This window comes from Manis javanica, chromosome 12 (assembly GCF_040802235.1).
Source record: "Manis javanica isolate MJ-LG chromosome 12, MJ_LKY, whole genome shotgun sequence".
Classification (NCBI taxonomy): domain Eukaryota; kingdom Metazoa; phylum Chordata; class Mammalia; order Pholidota; family Manidae; genus Manis; species Manis javanica.
In genome coordinates this window covers 51,294,913-51,313,328 of record NC_133167.1, presented here as the reverse complement: position 1 = coordinate 51,313,328, position 18,416 = coordinate 51,294,913, and the positions used below count along the sequence as shown (strand labels likewise).

Below are 18,416 nucleotides of genomic sequence, written 5' to 3'. Positions count from 1 at the left end.
TTCTTTAATAAAAATAATAAATTTACTCTTTCCCCCTGGTAATATCTTGATTCTGGGTTAAGAAATGCATTGACAAGCCACAAAATTATACACTTTGGAATATAAATTAGTTTAAGGTCTATGGAGATTTATTGCTATAGCCACTTCAAGAATTGAAAGGCTAAAGTAAGATTTTGTAATTGGCATTACTGTGGATAAAATAGCAGGAAAAAATTCAATAGAACATCCTAGTACTTTAAGTCAAGAGAAGATGCTGAATTACTCTCAGATTAAACTACTCAATATTCTAACCATGACAGCATTACAATTACTTGGGCATAGTCTGGCACTCACCTCCCACTTCAAACATCATTACTTCTTTGACCTAATTGCTGACTGCTTTCTTTCTCACTCTCTCTGTTTTAACCACCCTAGCATCTCTGCTATTCCTTGAAAATGCACAATCAAGAACCCTACTTAATGACCTGCTGTTCCCTCTACCTGCAACACTTTTCAAAACCCCAGAAACAGATCTTTGCTCAGGTGTTACCTTCTTCTTTCCCCCATCCCTAATATGTTTATCTCCCCTTCCCGTTTTATTTACTGCATAGTCCTAATTATCACCAACAGTCTATATATTTACTTTTTTATCTTGTTGCTTTTACCCATCGAAATGTGGGCTCCCCATGAGGGCAGAGATTTTTACTGTGCTGTTTCTTTACTAGTATGTTTCCCATTGCAAGTTTTTAAAGATTGCTTGTTGGAAGGGAGAGAGAAAGGAAGGAAAAGAAATTGGTGCATGCTGTTGTGGCAGCTTAACAGCACTGTACCCATTGTAGATTACAGCCTAAACTCTGGCATATGACCCACAACGTACAACTATACCCATGTCTGACACTGCATGAAGGTTGACAGTTTGAAATGATAAGTCTGAAACAGGATCCTCATAGGACCCTAAGCAGCAGCAAATATGAGTGCCCTTTTCCTAAGGTAAAGTCTTCTGCCAAAATTATTTAGAAATTAAAAAGTTGTTCAAATAATCAAGAGTATTCAGTATAGGATATTTTGCACTCAAGATATGAAAAAAGTATGTGGCAATTATCAATTTATTGTATCTCAGCAACAACCCCATTCTTATTTCCTCTGCAGGTATTCAAATATTTTTCCTTTGACAGCTGGCGTGATGTTGAGCTTTGTCAGTAGAAGGCAGTGTGTTGGAGAGACCCTTCAGGAGGAAGGGCATTTTCACCTGGTTCTGGTGTGCTTTCCAGGTGGGCTCCTGCGGTACTGACAGCTTCCTGGGAGCCGGGCTTGTGCCGCTCTCACAGCCTCTCAATTGCCCAGTCCTGTTGGGGGGATGGTTGCTCCAGCATTTGGCTCCTGTAGCACTCAGCAGCCAGAAACTTTCCTGGGTAATGCCTTGGGGTCGTTTTGTAGCAGAGTGCCTACGGTGAGACATCCCCCTGTCAACAGTTTTGCCTGGCATCCTAACGGATAGATTTCCAGCAAGTTCTATCAGTCAACACCACGGCGATATCTCTGCCACCAGTGATCCTTGGCCTCACTGTGCAGTAAGATCCGGATTTCAACCTGGGAAGCCTTGTTTCTGAATTTTCATCGCTATGGGTGGTTGCTGCTCTTTATATTTGCTATTCCTGTATTGTTTTGAGTTCTGATTACTTCCAACTAATCCCTCATTATTCCAACTGTTATAGTAAATAAACGTTTATATTAAACTTTCCTGTTCAAATTGGTATGTGATTTCTCTCTTCTGATCCAGCCTGTAATTTACAGTCAATTATTTTAATAATTGTCTCTGTGGAGTGTTTCTAACAGCAGGTCAAGCTATTTTACAATCATGCGGGTTATGATAATAACAGCTCAAATGGCAATTAGTGCTATAAAATACATTTTGAGATCTAATCCTATCAAAAATAAATAGTGCAGAGTGTAAGAATATATACACAATAACCTGATTTTGTTAATGATTGTATCTACCGAGTGATGAATCCTTCGAAGTTGAAAAAGCACACAAATAGTGCAAACTGTGTTTGCTCTTATGTTTTTAACCCACTCTTTACACTCGTGTATCATTCCAGCAGGAAAGGAAACGTGTTCCTTTGCTTGCACTCTTGAATTCCCACTCTTCTCTATCCAAGTTTAGTCCTACTAAATTTGTGAACTTACTTAAAAATAAAGTTTTAATTATTGCTAGTGCAACTGATGGACTCTGAGGGGTAAATGAAAAGCACTGTCTCACCACTAGTGATTTGTTTATATATACTTTTAATAAAAGCAAGTGCATTCTTTTCTGAAATGAGTCTCAGCTCTGAAGTCAGGTTGTCTCAATTTTCTACCCCACTGCTTAAATGGGCAAGTTAATTCCTCTAGGCCTCTTCATACAGTGGCTGTCAAGATTAAATGAGATAATATAAGCTAATCTTTTAGCATGTACCTGGTGTATAGTTCTCAAGTAGCAAAAGTATAGTAGTTATTGGGGTTGGATCAAGCTGGCAGCCTCATCTGATAAACTTACTCCCTTAGAAATGACTGAAAAGATAGATAAATACATATATAAATCTTCAAGAGTACAGGAAAGCAAAAAACAATGTCAACAGTGGAATAGAAATTTTGAGCAAAATTTGAAAGATAGCATGTGGGGTTAGGAATAAAAGGAAGCACAGCTCAAATCAAGTTTATTCAGGATTCCTATGGAGGTGATTCATTCCAGGATTGTTCTAACTGCAGAGGGCATGAGTGGATATTGTTTGGGGAAAGAGTATGTTGGTGAGGACTGGGTTTGGGGTCGGGGTTGGGGGTGAGATGGGCAGTTGGCCAGCTCCTCCCCACTTGTGCTGAAGAACTAGCAGTGGAGACCTTTAGCCACTGGACAAAAACAGGGATGTAGATTCTTTGGCTAGTGAGGCAAATGGCTTCTGAGGAATAAGGACCATTCCCCCCATCCCTACCATTAAACAGACAAACTCCCCAAATATCCCTAATGGCAATTAGTATCATTCAAATATGATTTTCATGTAAAAAGAGACAGATCACTGGCATAGTGTGGAGTACAGAACACACCTATGTGTATGTGAGTATGACTTCTCTTGTTCTGGCCACTCACAGTTGCACAAGAGCAACTCATCACATTATTTGCCATCTCATATTGCATTTGTAATGGACTATAACTCATTTTTTTTCACATCTCCATATTATACTTGCTTTTATGGGGGTTGGGGCTTGTTGCCCATAACCTAAATAGAATTTAAATACAGGGAGAATAGATGTTATGCTATAAAAGCAATAGAGAGAATTTAATAAAGGGTCTGTTTACGGAGGTGTGGACCTAGTTAGGAAACATTCAACAAGTGGAGAAGTACTTTGGATCTAGCAATAGAAGACAGCCATTGCATCCTCATGGACAGAAAGTGCAGTGGGGGTGGGGAGCAGGGAAGAAGTTACCAGAATGTTGAGAGCTGTAGCCATGGAACACAACTGCTGGATAGAAGCAGTGGCCTTAGAAGAGTCACAGAGCTGTTGCCAAACTGTGGCCTGACAGGGAGGGAGCCCTGGAAATATATACCTGATTTCTCTTTCTTCCCATCTTCCAAGCTCCTTCCTTTGACTTCGGGAATCGGCCAAATTCAATTGAAGGCAGGAAGTCAGTGGAGACCAGGATGATACAGACTTTAGATGTAGATCTCCTAGGGTGTAAGGCAGCACAGAAAAAGGTGGAGAGTAAATCTGTAGACACCAAGAGTGAATAGCCAGCACATTAAACATTGCAAATCATGGTTGATCCTGATTCTGTAACCCACCATATTTATTATTATTCTTGGTTTCAAAAATCTATGAACTTTGTACGAATGCCATATATCTCTTTATTCAAATTATTGACAACAAGAGTTGAACTGCTTAGGACAGAGCAACTCTACATTTTACTACATATCATTTGACACAGTTCTTTAGTTGAAATTTCCTTTTTATACGGTAAGTTAGTCAGCCATTTAAACAATTGTTAAACCACCCCGTAAGCAATCCTTTCATATGGTTTGCAAAGTTAGTGTGATTTTTTTCACATACCTAACTTTTTTCCATCCAGCAACCTAGTAATTCTATCAGTGAAAGAAGCTTTTTTATTAAAATCTGCCATGACTTCATAAGCCAAAGCTATCTCTCTAGTATCTTTTTTTGTAAGTGTTCACTAACAAAAAGTTCCATAATTTTTTCCCAGAATGGGGATATGTATAATTTCCCATAACAATAGCTTGTTATGTATAATTTACAGGATTGCCTATCTTCAATTTTATGGCATTCTCGCAGCATGTTTCAAATATGAATGATCTTACTTTGGGGATACCATTAGCAGTTTTTCTCAGTACTTCAATGTATCAAAAGAATTCATTTCACATTTAGGGGCTCTCCTGCAGACTCAATTTTTTCATGCAACAAATATTTATTGATGATCTACTACATATCAGGCACCGTTCTAGGCACTGGGGATACAACAGTGAGCAAAATAGAGAAAAATCCCTGCCACCATAGAGCTTGCATTCAAAGTAGTACCATTAAGTAATAATCAGACATTATGTACAGTGATCTCTCAGCCTCTGCTGTTCAGGTTTTTTCCTATTTTAAAATTTCTTCTAATTTAAAATTTATTTTATTTTAAAATGAACCACAGAGCCCTTTCTTACTTTAGGAGAGGTGGACAAATTGCCAGGAGACTTGACTGACAAGGGCAGGATTTTCTAAGTATCTCCCAGTTACCCTTGGTCCTATTGAAGTAAATAGCAGCCTTAAGTAGAAATTCAAAAAACTCCTCCTCTCCAGCTACCTACAGTGGTAATGTGAATTAACAATCAATCAAAAATTTAAAGAAATCATTACCAGGTTAAAATCTGTCACAATACTAATCACATATTCTTTTTGCTTTAGAAAAGATCCCTAAAATTCACAAAAAACCTCCCTCCCCAACGTGCAGCCTATTTTTTTTTTTAGTTTTGATCAAGCTGAGCATGTATAAATCATACAGCAGTAGTGAATATGTTTTATAAATGATTTTCAAAAGAACCTATTGTTTAGAAATATTAATCCTGATATTTAAAGAAATACATGTTGGTATTATTTTCTATTCCATGAAGGTCTGGAGTCCTTGGATGACTGTATCTTTCAAGACTGGTAGGCTGTTTGTTAACTGTCCTCATAAGAAAGTTGAGAGAATTAACAATCGAATGTTTATAATTTCTTTTTTTGTATATAATTCAACATCAACATAAGAACTAGTGCTCTTAACAAATGCTCTTAATAAGTATTGGGTTTCTTAGTATCATTGTGTTATGTTTGGTATTACAAATACAAATATTGTTCAAAGCTCACAACAGATAAATTTGGGCATGAAGAGACTTTTCATGTTTGTAAGTGCATTTGTTGGGGGAAAGTCAATATAATTATAGACCATATGTAGAAATAATGAAAAACTCAGAAGCTGTTGGGAAGTTGTTGGATAAGTTAAGTTAGAATGCAAGATGTCAATAGAAGCCACTGATAAAAGAGCAGAGTGACTGCATGTTCCAGCAATGGTAGTAGGGTCAGAGTACAAGGAATTGAACTGCTGTTTGTAACATGGAAAATCTATGTAGTGGGGAATGTTTTGAAATTCTGTCTGAAGTTTATCAATAACCAACTCATGATCATGAAAGTAACATATTAGCTACTATTTGTGGAGCATTTGACATAGATTTTAAAGCAGTCAAAAATATTTCAGTAAGCAATTATGAAAATGCTGGAAATAAATGTAAAAAAATAGAAATCCTCAGCAAAGAAATAGTCTCATCAAAGAAATAGAAGTCTCATCAAAATTTCCATTTGGTGCCATCCAAGAGCTAAATGGAAATTTTAGAACTGAAAAATATGATAACCGTAATAATAATCTCAGAAGATGGGCTCAACATCAGAATGAAGGGGACAGAGGAAAGACTGAATAACTGGAAGACAGAACAATAGAAATCACCCAGTCTGAGCACAGAGAAAATAGAATGAAAAAAGAAAAAGTGAAAAGAGCCTCAGGGACCTGTAGAATGATAACAAAAGATTTAACGCTCCTGTCAGTGGGGTCCTGGATGGAGAGGTGAAAGAGCTGCACTGAAAAAGTACTTGAAGAAATAATGGCTGAAAAGTCCACAAATCTGGGCAAAGAAATAAACTGACAGATTGAAGAAGCTGTATGGATCCCAAGTAGTAGGGATCAACCAACAGGGTCTAACTTACATAGTAATGTGTAAAGAAATGCACACATTATGATGCCATTATAATTAATCTTCTGAAAACTAAAGACAAAGAAAAAAATTTAAAAGCAGAGAAAAGCAATTTGAGTGACAATAGATTTCCCATTAGAAGATGTAGAGGCCAGAAGAAAGTGGCATCATATTTTTCAAGTACTGAAAGAAAATAACTGCTGAACCCAGAAACCTGTCAAATTAGCAAAAATATCCTTAGGAATTGGAAGAAATCAAGACATTCTCAGATGAAGGAAAACTAAGAGAATTTGTGGCCATCTGCCCTACCGTAAAAGAGTGGTTTTAAAGAAGTTAAATAAGTTCCCTAAAAAGAAACCAAATGATAAAAGAAGGAGACTTGAGCTATCAGGAAAAAAGAACATGGTACAAAAATATGAGTAAATATAATAAGCTTTTCTTTTCCTCTTCTACATTTGTTTCATGGCTGAGGCCAAAATTTTAACACAATCTGATGTGCTTCTAAATATACATAAAGGAAATATTTAAGACAATTATAATGGGGAGGGAAAAGGGACATAAAGTTTTCTATACTTCATTTGAAATGGTAAAGTGATGACATTACTAGATTGTGATACTTTATGTATATATAATGTAATACCTAAGCAATCATTAAAGAACTATACAAAGAGACATACTCAAAACACTATAGATATATACAAACAAAATTATAAAAAATATTCAAACCAAACTCATGATCCCTAAAAGGAAAATTCAGAAACTGGAGTTAATCAAAATTTAAAATTTTGCTCCGTGAAAGACCTTTTCAAAAGGATGAAAAGATAACTTGCAGACTGGAAGAAAATATATGCAAACTGTGTATTCAACAAAAGTTTTATGTATGGAATATAAAAAGAATTCTCAAAACTCAATAATAAAACAGTCCATCTAATTAGAAAGTGGATAAAAGACACGAGACATTTTACTGAAGATGATATGCATATATCAAATATGCACATAAGATTTTCAACATCATTAGCCATCAAGGAAATGCAAGTTACAACTGTAATGATATATCATTATGTATCTACAAGAAAGTTGAAATAAAAAAAGTGACTACACCAACTGTTGACAGGGATGTGAAAAAACTGGATCACTCATATGTGGCTGGAGGGATTGTGAAATGGTACATCCATTCTGGAAAAAGTTTGGCTGTTTCTTTCTTAAAAATCTAAACATGTAACTACCATACAACCTAGCAATTATAATCCTGGGCATTTTCCCCAGAGAAATTATGTTTTATTTTAATGCAAAACACTGTACATGAATGGCTAAAGCAGCTTTGTTTGTAATAGGTAAAACTGGAAACAACCCAAATATTCTTCAATGGGTGGTTGACCAAACTATGGTGTATCCATATCATGGAATACTACTCAGCAACTAGGAACAGACTCCTGACACCTGTAACGACCTGGACGAATTATGCTGAATGAAAAAGCCAACCCTCAAGTGTTACATACTGTATTTTTCCATTAACATAATATTCTTTAAATGACAAAATTGTAGAAATAAAGAACAGATTAGTGGTTGCCAGGGATTAAGAAGGTTGGCAGCAGAAGGAAATGGGTGTGGTTATAAATGGGCAATGAGAGAGATCCTTGTGGAAATGGAAATGTCTTGCATCTTGATGTACCAGTGCTCAATATCCCGGTTGTGATACTGTATTACTGTTTGGCGAGAGGCTGCCATTGGGGAAAACGAGGTAATGGGTATATGGGACCTCTGCATTATTTTTTACAACTTCTTGTGAGCCTACAAATATTTCAAAATAAAAAATATTTAATTTTTTAAAAACCTTAATAAAAAATCCAAGTGAAAGGGTAACTCACCGCGACCCTCCTTACGCCAGAACGACTCAGGAGACACGGGCCCACGCAAGAGATTTTATTACTGAAAGAGAAAACGGCTGCTCCCAGAGAGAGGGAGCAGCAGCTCATGGGTGAGGATGCGCGTTTTTAAGGAATAGGGGTATGGTGTGTTCTGCGTTGGTGATTGGATCTTAAGGGGTGGTGGTCTTAGCGTGCCAGAATTTGCCTTCACCAAGTACCTGATTTCACAGAGCTTACAGTTTGGTGGGGGGATAGATTTTATTTTAAAAATTACAGAAGTGTATAATTCAAAGTATGATTCTGTCTAGTTATAAGGAAAGCTTTCCTGACTTCTGAGTGACATCTGAAATTAGTTCTAAAAGGTAAGTAGGTGTGAGGGGGTGTGAGTTGTTGGAGATCTTCTAGAACTAAGGGAAGAACACGTGTAAAGACCCAGGAATGGGAAGAAATATGACACTTTAGAATAATGGAAAGAAGGCCAAGTGACTGGAGCAGTGGGCAAGAGGAGGCGAGATAGTGTCAGACGAGGCTGAACAACTCAAGTAGAGGCTTTTAGGCAGCTTTAGGATTTTGGTCTCTCAGAGTAGTGGAAGAAATAGAAAGGTTTTATACAGGAGGACAACTTGCTCATTTTAAAAATGTTATTTTTAAAAGATCACTCTAGCTGCACTGTGGAGAGTGGATCTGGGAGGGAAACCAAGAGCAATCAGGAAAGTAAATCCAGGTATCAGATGGTAAAGCTGCGATTTGCTTAAGGCAGAAAAAAATGAAAGAAGTGGATATATTTGAAAGGTATTTAGAAGGTAGAATTCATAGAACCTGACACTGGATTGGGGTTAGAAAAAGGTTTTCAAGACCATTCCAAGGTTTCCGGCTTTAGCAGCTAGATTGCTGGTGGTGCAATTCTCTGAGATAAATATTCATGTTTTACAGAAAAGACTATAAATTTGGCTTTCAGGTGCTTTGAAATACCCAAAGGCAGATGTCATACAGGCAATTGGATACCGATTTGGACTTCAGAGAATGATTTGGGTTGGTGGTATGAACTGGGAGATGCTGGGGCAATGGACATGGATGACATCATATAGGGAAAGAGTTTTGAGCAAGACCAGACCATAAGATTAAGGCTTGAGGACCAACAACATTTAAAGGCTGGATAGGGAATATGAGTCAAGAAAAGAGACTTAGCCTATGGTCAGAGAGGTAGGAGGGAAACCAAGAGAATATAAAGAAACTAAGAAGATTTTCAAAGAGACTATTTAGTGTGAACTAATACTGTTGAGAATTATGTAAGATTTAGCTTCACTGCAAGAGCTGTTAGGTGGATTAATGGGGGAAGAAGCCAAATTAGTTTATTGAAAGCTATATGCTAAATAACAGATGAGAGCTTTAAAATAAATTTTAATTATTGACTATATATTATATATCTCTCTCACTGGGTAAGTCAATATATTACATATTAGTTAGCTATTATTTCCACTCTTCAAATTGTAGACAAAATATTAGAGATGTTAATGTCATATAACTGTTAATTATTGAAAGTCAACATTTGCTCCTGTCCTCAGCAAAAGGTTCCTTTTCTAAATGAAGATATTATCAAGTAAAAAAAGATTTATTTTCCATTGATGTTTTAAAAAATAAACTGGGACAGAATGTACAACTTTTGAACACCCTAGAATTTAGGCTTATTGATTTAAAAAGGAATTTAATTAGGGAAAATGCTAAACATACACAAAATAACAGAGAATAGCATAATCGATTACCCATCAACAATTATCAACTCATGGCTTTTCTTCTTTAAAGAATGCCCCTAGTCATCATCCTCCCTCCCTGCTCCTGCCCCCAAGCCCCACCAAAGATTATTTTAAAGCAAATCCCAGACAAAGTTCTTTCTAAAATCAATCCTAGTTTTGTTTTTTTTTCAAAATTGTCTATTTTGCCTGCTATAAACTTCCACTAGGCTTTCAAATATCTGATTAACTTGTCTGATAGTTCAAATATAAAAGCAGGAAATAAAATTGCACCTGAAAGTTATGTAACTTTTTAAAAATATGCTTTATTTTTTAGAGTGGTTTTACATTCACAGCAAAACTGAATAGTATGTGCAGAGATTACCCATATCCCCTCTGCCTCCACACTGGGCCTCCCCATTATCAACTTCTCCCATCAGAGAGGCACATTTGTTACCTTTCGTGAGCCTACACTGACACATCATTACCACCCAAAATCCATAGTTTACATAAGGATTCACTCTTGGTGCTGTACATTCTATGGGTCTGAACAAATTTCTAATGACATGTATCCACCATTATGTATCATATAGTGTAGGTTCACTACCCTTAATGTCCTCTGTGCTGTGCCTGTTCATCCCTCCCTTCCAAAGTTGCATAAATTTTAATGTTACTTTTTCACTTACAGTAGGTGAAAATAATTATTTAATTGATTTAAAGAAAACAGGGTGAAAGAGGTACAAACTTCAATTATAAACTAAATAACTTATGCAGATGAAAGGTACTGGATAGGAAATACCGTCAATTAAAAAAAAGACAACAGGTTAATCAGCTACACTGACGTTCCCTTTCATATTTGGCTGCCCCTTTCTACCAGCTTTTACTGTAATGAAGTGATCAGAAAAAAACATTTTCAAGTGTAATAGTTTATTTTTAATTTATAAAGGCATGGCATTGGTCATTATTATTTATAGAGGTCAGATAATGCAAATAACGAATGGATTTGTATTTTTCTGGACATGAACCCTACATCCTAAACACCAGGAAACTCTTTTGGAGATGACTTGTCCTTGGGCCCAACGAAGTCATGGTTCCTCTGTGGGCTTTATGTGACATCACAGTCTTAGTGATTGACAGGCCATGCCACACCAGAGGCATGCTACACCAGGGGCCAAAGGCTGAGATGATAACATGGGTGATAAGATGCTCCCTCCTCTTGCTCTCTTTCAGAAGGTGACAAACTCTATCTTTTTCTTGAAGTCTTACTAAAAGGTGGACATCTTTTTTCTTCACTTCAATTTAAAAAATTTCTTGTTTTTGTTTTTAAAATAGACTGAGAGTGGTAAGTCATGAAGCCATAAAACTCTTAGAAGAAAACATAAGCAAAAATCTCCTGAATATAAACATGAGCAACTTTTTCCTGGATGTATCTCCTCAGGCAAGGGAAAGAAAAGCAAAAATGAACAAATGAGACTATATCATGCTAAAAAGCTTTGTACAGCAAAGGACACCATCAGCAGAACAAAAAGGCATCCTACAGTATGGGAGAATATATTTGTAAATGACATATCCAACAAGGGGTTAACATCCAAAATACAAAAAGAACTCACATGCCTCAACACCCAAAAAGCAAATAACCCTATTAAAAAATGGGTGGAGGATATGAACTGACACTTCTCCAAAGAAGAAATTCAGATGGCCAACAGGCATATGAAAAGATGCTCCACATCGCTAATTATCAGGGAAATGCAAATTAAAACCACAATGAGATATCACTTCATACCAGTTAGGATGGCCAACATAGAAAAAGACTAGGAACAACAAATGCTGGCGAGGATGCAGAGAAAGGGGAACCCTCCTACACTGCTGGTGGGAATGTAAATGAGTTCAACCACTGTGGAAAGCAGTATGCAGATTCCTCAAAAAACTCAAAATAGAAATACCATTTGACCCAGGAATTCCACTCCTAGGAATTTACCCTAAGAATGTAGGCTCCCAGTTTCAAAAAGACATATGCAGCCATATTTATCACAGCACTATTTACAATAGCCAAGAAATGGAAGCAATCTAAGTGTCCATCAGTAGATGAATGGATAAAGAAGATGTGGTACATATGCACAATGGAATATTATTCAGCCATAAGAAGAAAACAAATCCTACCATTTGCAACAACATGGATGGAGCTAGAGGGTATTATGCTCAGTGATATAAACCAGGCAGAGAAAGTCAAGTACCAAATTATTTCACTCCTCTGTGGAGCATAAGAACAAAGCAAAAACTGAAGGAACAAAACATCAGCAGACTCACAGAACTCAAGAATGAACTAACAGTTACCAAAAGGAAAGGGACTGGGGAGCATGGGTGGGAAGCGAGGGAGAAGGGCAGTAAAACGCATTACGATTAGCACACGTAACGTAGTGGGGGGCATGGGGAAGGCAGTATAGTACAGCGAAGACAAATAGTGACTCTATAGCATCTACTACACTGATGGGTAGTGACTGTAATGGGGTATGTGTTGGGGACTTGATAATGGGGGGAATCTGGTAACCACAATGTTACCCATGTGGTTTTATATTAATGATAGCAAAAGAAAAAAAATAGACTTGAGGGTGGGCTTTTAGGCGAATGAAATTGTGTTTATATACAAATACTGCTAGTTAATAGACATTTATAAATAGTTTGATGAGTATTCAGTATATACTATAGATACACAAGCAGTTTGGCTGTGAATATATCAAATATATTGAAAATAAATAAATTTGGAGATTTTACATATCTGACATTTTAAATATTTGTTTTGAGTTTAGAAGAAAGTTGAAATATGTATGGCCCAGAGCTTATTTTCAGATTGGACTCTCTGTATCCCCAGGTACCCCACCCAAGTGTTTTGGGGTCACCTAGAAGTGTGATAGTCAACAGTTTAGGGGGCAAGAAACCTGGAGTTGGTTTTTTGTTTCTTTGTCCAACCAGAGCAGTTCTATTGTATGTAGTATGTGCACAATACTTTGTTTAAAGAAACAGTTCCTCATTTAAGTTTGAATATCAGCAGAGTGCAAAAAATATATCACTTTGATTAAATCTTATGTCATCAGAAGACACTCTTCAAGGAACCATGAATGTGGAATAGAAATATGCAATAAGTGTTCCACTTTAGGTGACATTTTATTTAATATGTTCAGAAAAGAAAGGAAAGTAAGTACTCTAAGATAACTACATTTATGTACAGGAGAACATGGTGAACATGTAATATTTCTAAAGATTATAGTTTAACAAGAAATATAAAAAAGTAAAATCATGCCCTACAAGTTTCTCATTTGATATAATTCATTATGATAATATAATTTTATTAAAAAATATCAGTAATTGGAACTACAAGCATTTCTTAATTTTGTAACATAAATAATAAGCACTTCTAATAAAATTAATGAGTGAAATTATGATTTAAAGATCTGAAAACTTATAAAATTGCATAAAAATTGCATCAAATCTGGAAATATGGACAGTTGCATCAAATGTTGAATGATTACCCTTTATTCAGTATTTATTTATTTAGAGCTTCTTATTAATTCATCCATTCATTTACTTTTTCAAAATTTATTTATTGAAAGTATTAGAAATACAGAAAAGAAGAAGTATGGTCCCTGTCCTCAAAAAAATCCATCTAGTTGGGACTGAAAACTTACAAAACAAGTATCATAGCAAATGAGTTGCATAAATAATGCAGTGAATATTCTGAAATGGAATGATGAATGAGGGCTGGCTTAGCAGGGGCAAGTTTCATGGTGGCAGAAAATCTTGAGCTGCTACTTGTAAGAAGGACAGGGCTTTGTAAATTGGAGTGGAAACTAAAGAGATGTTAGGCAGAGGGATTGCTGTGATCAAAGAATACAGTGTGGAGATCTTTCATAAGAGGCTGAAGGTTTGCAAAGGGGAATAATGGGGAAACTGATTGGAGCAGAAGGTTAGGGTGACAATGTGTATGTCCTTTAGTGGTGCCTACTGCAATCTCTACCCACCCACCTCTCTCTGTCTATTCGGTTTCTTACAACAAAACACCATAGGCTGGGTGACTTATAAACAACAGAAATTCATTCCTCACAGTTTGGAGGCTGGGAAGTCTGAGGTCAAGCACCAGCAGATCTGGTGTCTGGTGAGAGCCTACTCTGACGGCAGTCTTGTCTCTGTATCCTCAAATTGCTGATGTGGTGCTGTTGTGGGTGAGGAGAGCTCTCTGGGGTCTCTTTTATAAAGGAAGTAATCTCATTTATGAAGGCTCCACCCTCATGACCTAATAATTTCCCAAAGGCCCTATCTCCAAATACCATCATATTGGGGATCAGGATGTCAATATATGAACTTTGAGGGACACACATATCTAAATATGTGAAATTTGAGGGGCGCAAACTTTCTGTTTATGGCAGCTTCCACCCTGAGATTCTGATTTTCCTCTTCACTTTCTCCCCGTGTATGTCATGTAATGAGGACATTGTTGGTTGACATGTACTATGCATGTGAATCTTGTGGAGCTGAAGAAAAGGAGGCTGCTATAAGGGAACAGGAAGTCAGTAAAAGTTTTTGGACAGCTGGGTAATGTGTACAAAAAAGGAGTATTGGCTAATGGTGTATTACATTTGGTGGGAGAGACTGAAGGCAGGGAGATGTTAATTATCTAAGAATTGAGGAGGCAGAAAAAATAGGACTTGATATATCTGAATGTTTGATGACAGGGAAGGTAGGAGCCAGTAATAGCAAATTAGATGAGACACTGTACTAAGTGTAGCCACCTTTCAAAGTAGGTATTGTTTCTATTTTACTGAAAATAAAATCTAGAAATACTTAATACAAATACAAGTAATATAGGATTTAAGTGGGAAAGTTGGGCTCTGAATTCAGCACTTAAAATTCTGCTCTAATACATTGTGATTTTAGTTTTGGGTTTCTAAGAGACTTATGGAAAAAGGGACAAATGGAACAGGGCTGGCTTTAGGGGTAAGAGGAGTTTGTTGTTAAGGTTTGATGTACCGGTAGGTTGTCCAGTAAGCAAATGGAAAATTAGCATTTGGCTTTAGAGAGAAATCTAATACAGTCTTGGAAAATGTTTGCATAGATGTGACAATTGATGAACATCTTCTAAAGTCCTTCTTTTCAGATCTTGAAGAAAGAGAACGTGTGCAAAATTAGTGCATGGTAGCTAGAAGAAGGAGAAAGCTCCAGGGAAGGTTTTTGTTAGGGCACACTAGGCATGTTTAGAACTTCATAAGGAACGAGCCAGTTGAAGGGTAGATGATTGAGATACAAACGAAGAAAGGAAAATGACTTTCTTTCTTAAGGGAAAAAATGTTTAAAATTTGCAGAATAATAAAAATAGTAAAGCACATATAATCAACCACTAAAAAGTTATATAAAGTAAGTTACAGGCCCTGACGCCTTCCAATTTACAAATCCCTCTCCCACCCCATATTGCCTGTTGACACAAATGTTTTCCAATTTCTTACTTTAAGTAAGCATTTTCCCCAACCTCTTTGAATATTTACCCAAATATACTTTTTAAAAATTAAAATTATGTCATATATATGTTTTCAAATTGCCTCTTTCACTGTATGAATCCTGAAGATTTTTCTGGGTTTCATGCTCCACTCATATATCAAATCTACCTTAGTCTTTCTAACAAGTGCATAATGTTCTCTTGTTTGACTAGGCCATAATTTTCATAGACATTTCCTCACTAATGAACACATCTTGGTACCATAGTTCTAAAAAGGGGTTTGCTGGATATGATGGGCTGAGTGATAGCCACCAAAGATATCCACACTCTAATTTCTGGAATTAATGAATGTTACCTTATTTGGAAAAAGGCACTTTGCAGATATGATTATTAACTTAATCACAACTGGATATTGAAATGGGAAGATTATTCTGAGTGGATAAGTATCCTAAGTGGACCCTAAATATAATCACAAATGTTGGTATAAGAAGCAGAGGGAGGTGGGGACTTGATAATGGGGGGAATCTAGTAACCACAATGCTGCTCATGTGATTGTATATTAATGATACCAAAATGAAAAAAAAATTAAAAAAAGAAGGAGAGGGAGAGTTTAGAAAGAAGCAGTGCCAGAGAGAGAGAAGATGCTATGCCACTGGCTTTGAAGGGGGAGCAAAGGGCCAGAAGTTAAGGATTATAGTTAGCTAGAAAAGGCAAGGAAATAGATTATTCCCTGGAGCCTCCAGAAGAAACCAGTCCTGCTTACACCTTGATTTTAGCCCCATAACACTCATTTCAGATTTCTGGATTCTAGAACTATAACAAAAAAATTTGTGTTGTTTTAACCTGCCAAGTTTGTGGTAATACAGTATGACCTCATTTGATCTTGATTACATCTGCAGAGATCTTTTTTCAAAATAAGGTCACATTCACATGTACTGGAGATTAGGTCTTGAACGTATCTTTTTTGGGGGACACAATTTAATCCACACACCTATTAAAAAAAAAGTCAATTGATTTTAAAATTTGATTTCTGGGAACTTGGTACTTAGTTCTGGAATTATTGTTGCACAAAGTACAAAATTCTTGCTGGATTTGGAATTTTAAGAAATCTCAGAGAATGGGTGGGTATTTTGAGGATAATGGGTTTATTATGGACCAGAGACCATCCCAGGATATATACATGTAGCACATCACTTTTATAAAGTTAGTAAGTGAGCACAACTGTATTTTTTGCATATGCATATATAGAATGTGTGTGAGATCCATGTTTGAATATGCTCTAGAGAGCAGCTGCAAAATGAGAGGTGGATGGCATGGATAAAAGGGAGGAGCACACAGGATCCGTCAGTGCAGTGGGGTTATGGGTGTTCATTACTAGCCTCCATTACTTAATATGTTTTGTATATATTAATATGTAATAAAACAGCAAGTATATGTTATGCCTTTGTGAAAATAAAGGGAAGCCTCAGTTAAGTAGAGTCAGGAGGTTAGAAACTTCAGCTGGTACTGCTCTTCCTCAGTTACAGAAGTATTGTTAAATGTAGACCCCAACAGGAGAATCCTCAACTGGGAATAATCATCAGCTAGAAACTCCAACAGGGAAAGATGTCAATTGCATCGTCTACAAGAAATTGACCACTCCTGCAACTCAGCTAATGAGAAACACTCATCACCCTGAACTTCTGCTTTTCTCTAATGGACTTTTGTTTAAAACAACCCCTATCACATCCTCCTTCTTTATTTTTTGGACTTGCCTGTGGTTTTGCCATAGTCTGCAGGTACTGGCTTGCAATTCTGTGGTATTCCTGAATAAACCTACTTTTGCTAGTAAAATAACTGTTTTATTTTCATTTTAATGTAAAATTGTGTCTACGAAACACATTTTTTAAAAAGTCATTAAAATGGTGGAAAATATACTTTGAGAATGGAGCTGCATACACTAAGCCTGCGGTTGACATCGGAATCAAAGCATCAACTACTCAATCAAGCTAACCTTTCCAGATGTTACTTGGAAAAGTTGACAGATGACACAAGACGGGGTAAACTCACGCTAATTATGAAACCTAAAAGAACTTTCGCTTCTATAAGCCTCAAGCACCAAAATCAAAGCAAATCAAGGGCACCAAATCCAGAGTCAATCACAGCGTGAGCAAAAGGATTCCCAGAACCGAAAGTTTCCACCTTAGTTTAACACCTTTCCCGCGAAATCCTTCTCAAAAACACTGAGTCTGCGCAGAGACGTTTGCCCTATTCCAAAATGATAGCTCTCGCGCCTACAACTTAAGTACAGCGCGTGTCCGGAAGTTACGAAACCTCGTCAGGTAGCGCGCTCCTACCCGTGGGGAGTTTCCGCCATATTTGAAAATCGGGAAAGCTCGGGGCCAAGTGAAGTTGCCGCTGGGATGGCAGCCTTTGCGGTGGAACCTCAGGCGGCCGCGCTGGGTGAGTGAAAAACTGCTTGTCCTGGCTGTCACTGCAGCCCACGCTGTAGGCCTGGAAGCCGGCAAGGCTGAAGGCATCAAGCTGTTGTCTGCTAGCTTCAGTCGCAGAGGAGCCCCCGGTTCGCCCCCAAGTTCCTAGTCGGCTCCTTGCTCCAGGCGTTGCCACCGTGCAGCCACCAGGGCGGCTCCTGGAAGCGGCCCATCCTGAAGAGGGTGAGGAAACGGCTGTGCCGTTTGGGCCCACAGACGCGGGCCCGGACACACCTGCCCACACCTGAGCCCGGGCAGCGACCCTGGGCTCCCAGCTGCGGGGAGCGCTGGTGTGCAGGAACTGAGTTGCCTGCACGTGGTGGGTGGGGCCCTGCAGTGTGACTACAGTCCGCTGCTTTTTGGTCATCTAGACTTATACTCCTGTTTGATTCCCTTTCTTCGCCCAGGCTTTGCAGAAGGAATGCGATTAATGGAAGCTTGATCGTGAGACATTTAATTAAAAGGGCGGTGTTGAGAAATTGGCCTTAATAAGAAGGGAGGAGTTCGCACCATTTGGGAACCCGCCTTTATCTTGGGGAAGTGACTAAGTATTGTAGGAGTTTTTTTACTCTAATAAGTCACGTAATACTATTATTCAGCGGGGAGCTTTGCTGAGTTATGTTTGT

General features: G+C 37.5%; 2 protein-coding genes across 2 annotated transcripts in view; one reads left to right on the top strand and one right to left on the bottom strand.

The window, feature by feature from the left end:
• Window positions 1-1,132: 1,132 nt before the first annotated feature.
• LOC140845043 (uncharacterized) lies at window positions 1,133-18,269 on the bottom strand. The gene is made up of 3 exons (XM_073218583.1): window positions 17,656-18,269; window positions 3,563-3,683; window positions 1,133-1,424 (listed from the first exon to the last, which is right to left on the bottom strand). Exons 1-3 carry the CDS (start codon window positions 18,155-18,157, stop codon window positions 1,133-1,135), a joined length of 915 nt encoding a protein of 304 aa, XP_073074684.1. The 5' UTR covers window positions 18,158-18,269.
• Window positions 17,650-18,416, top strand: part of NUP35 (nucleoporin 35) — a 72,889-nt gene continuing 72,122 nt past the window's right edge. The window contains exon 1 of the mRNA XM_017652825.3: window positions 17,650-17,761. Coding sequence (XP_017508314.2) covers window positions 17,722-17,761 — 40 coding nt within the window. The 5' untranslated portion in view covers window positions 17,650-17,721. The remainder of the gene's footprint in view (window positions 17,762-18,416) is intronic.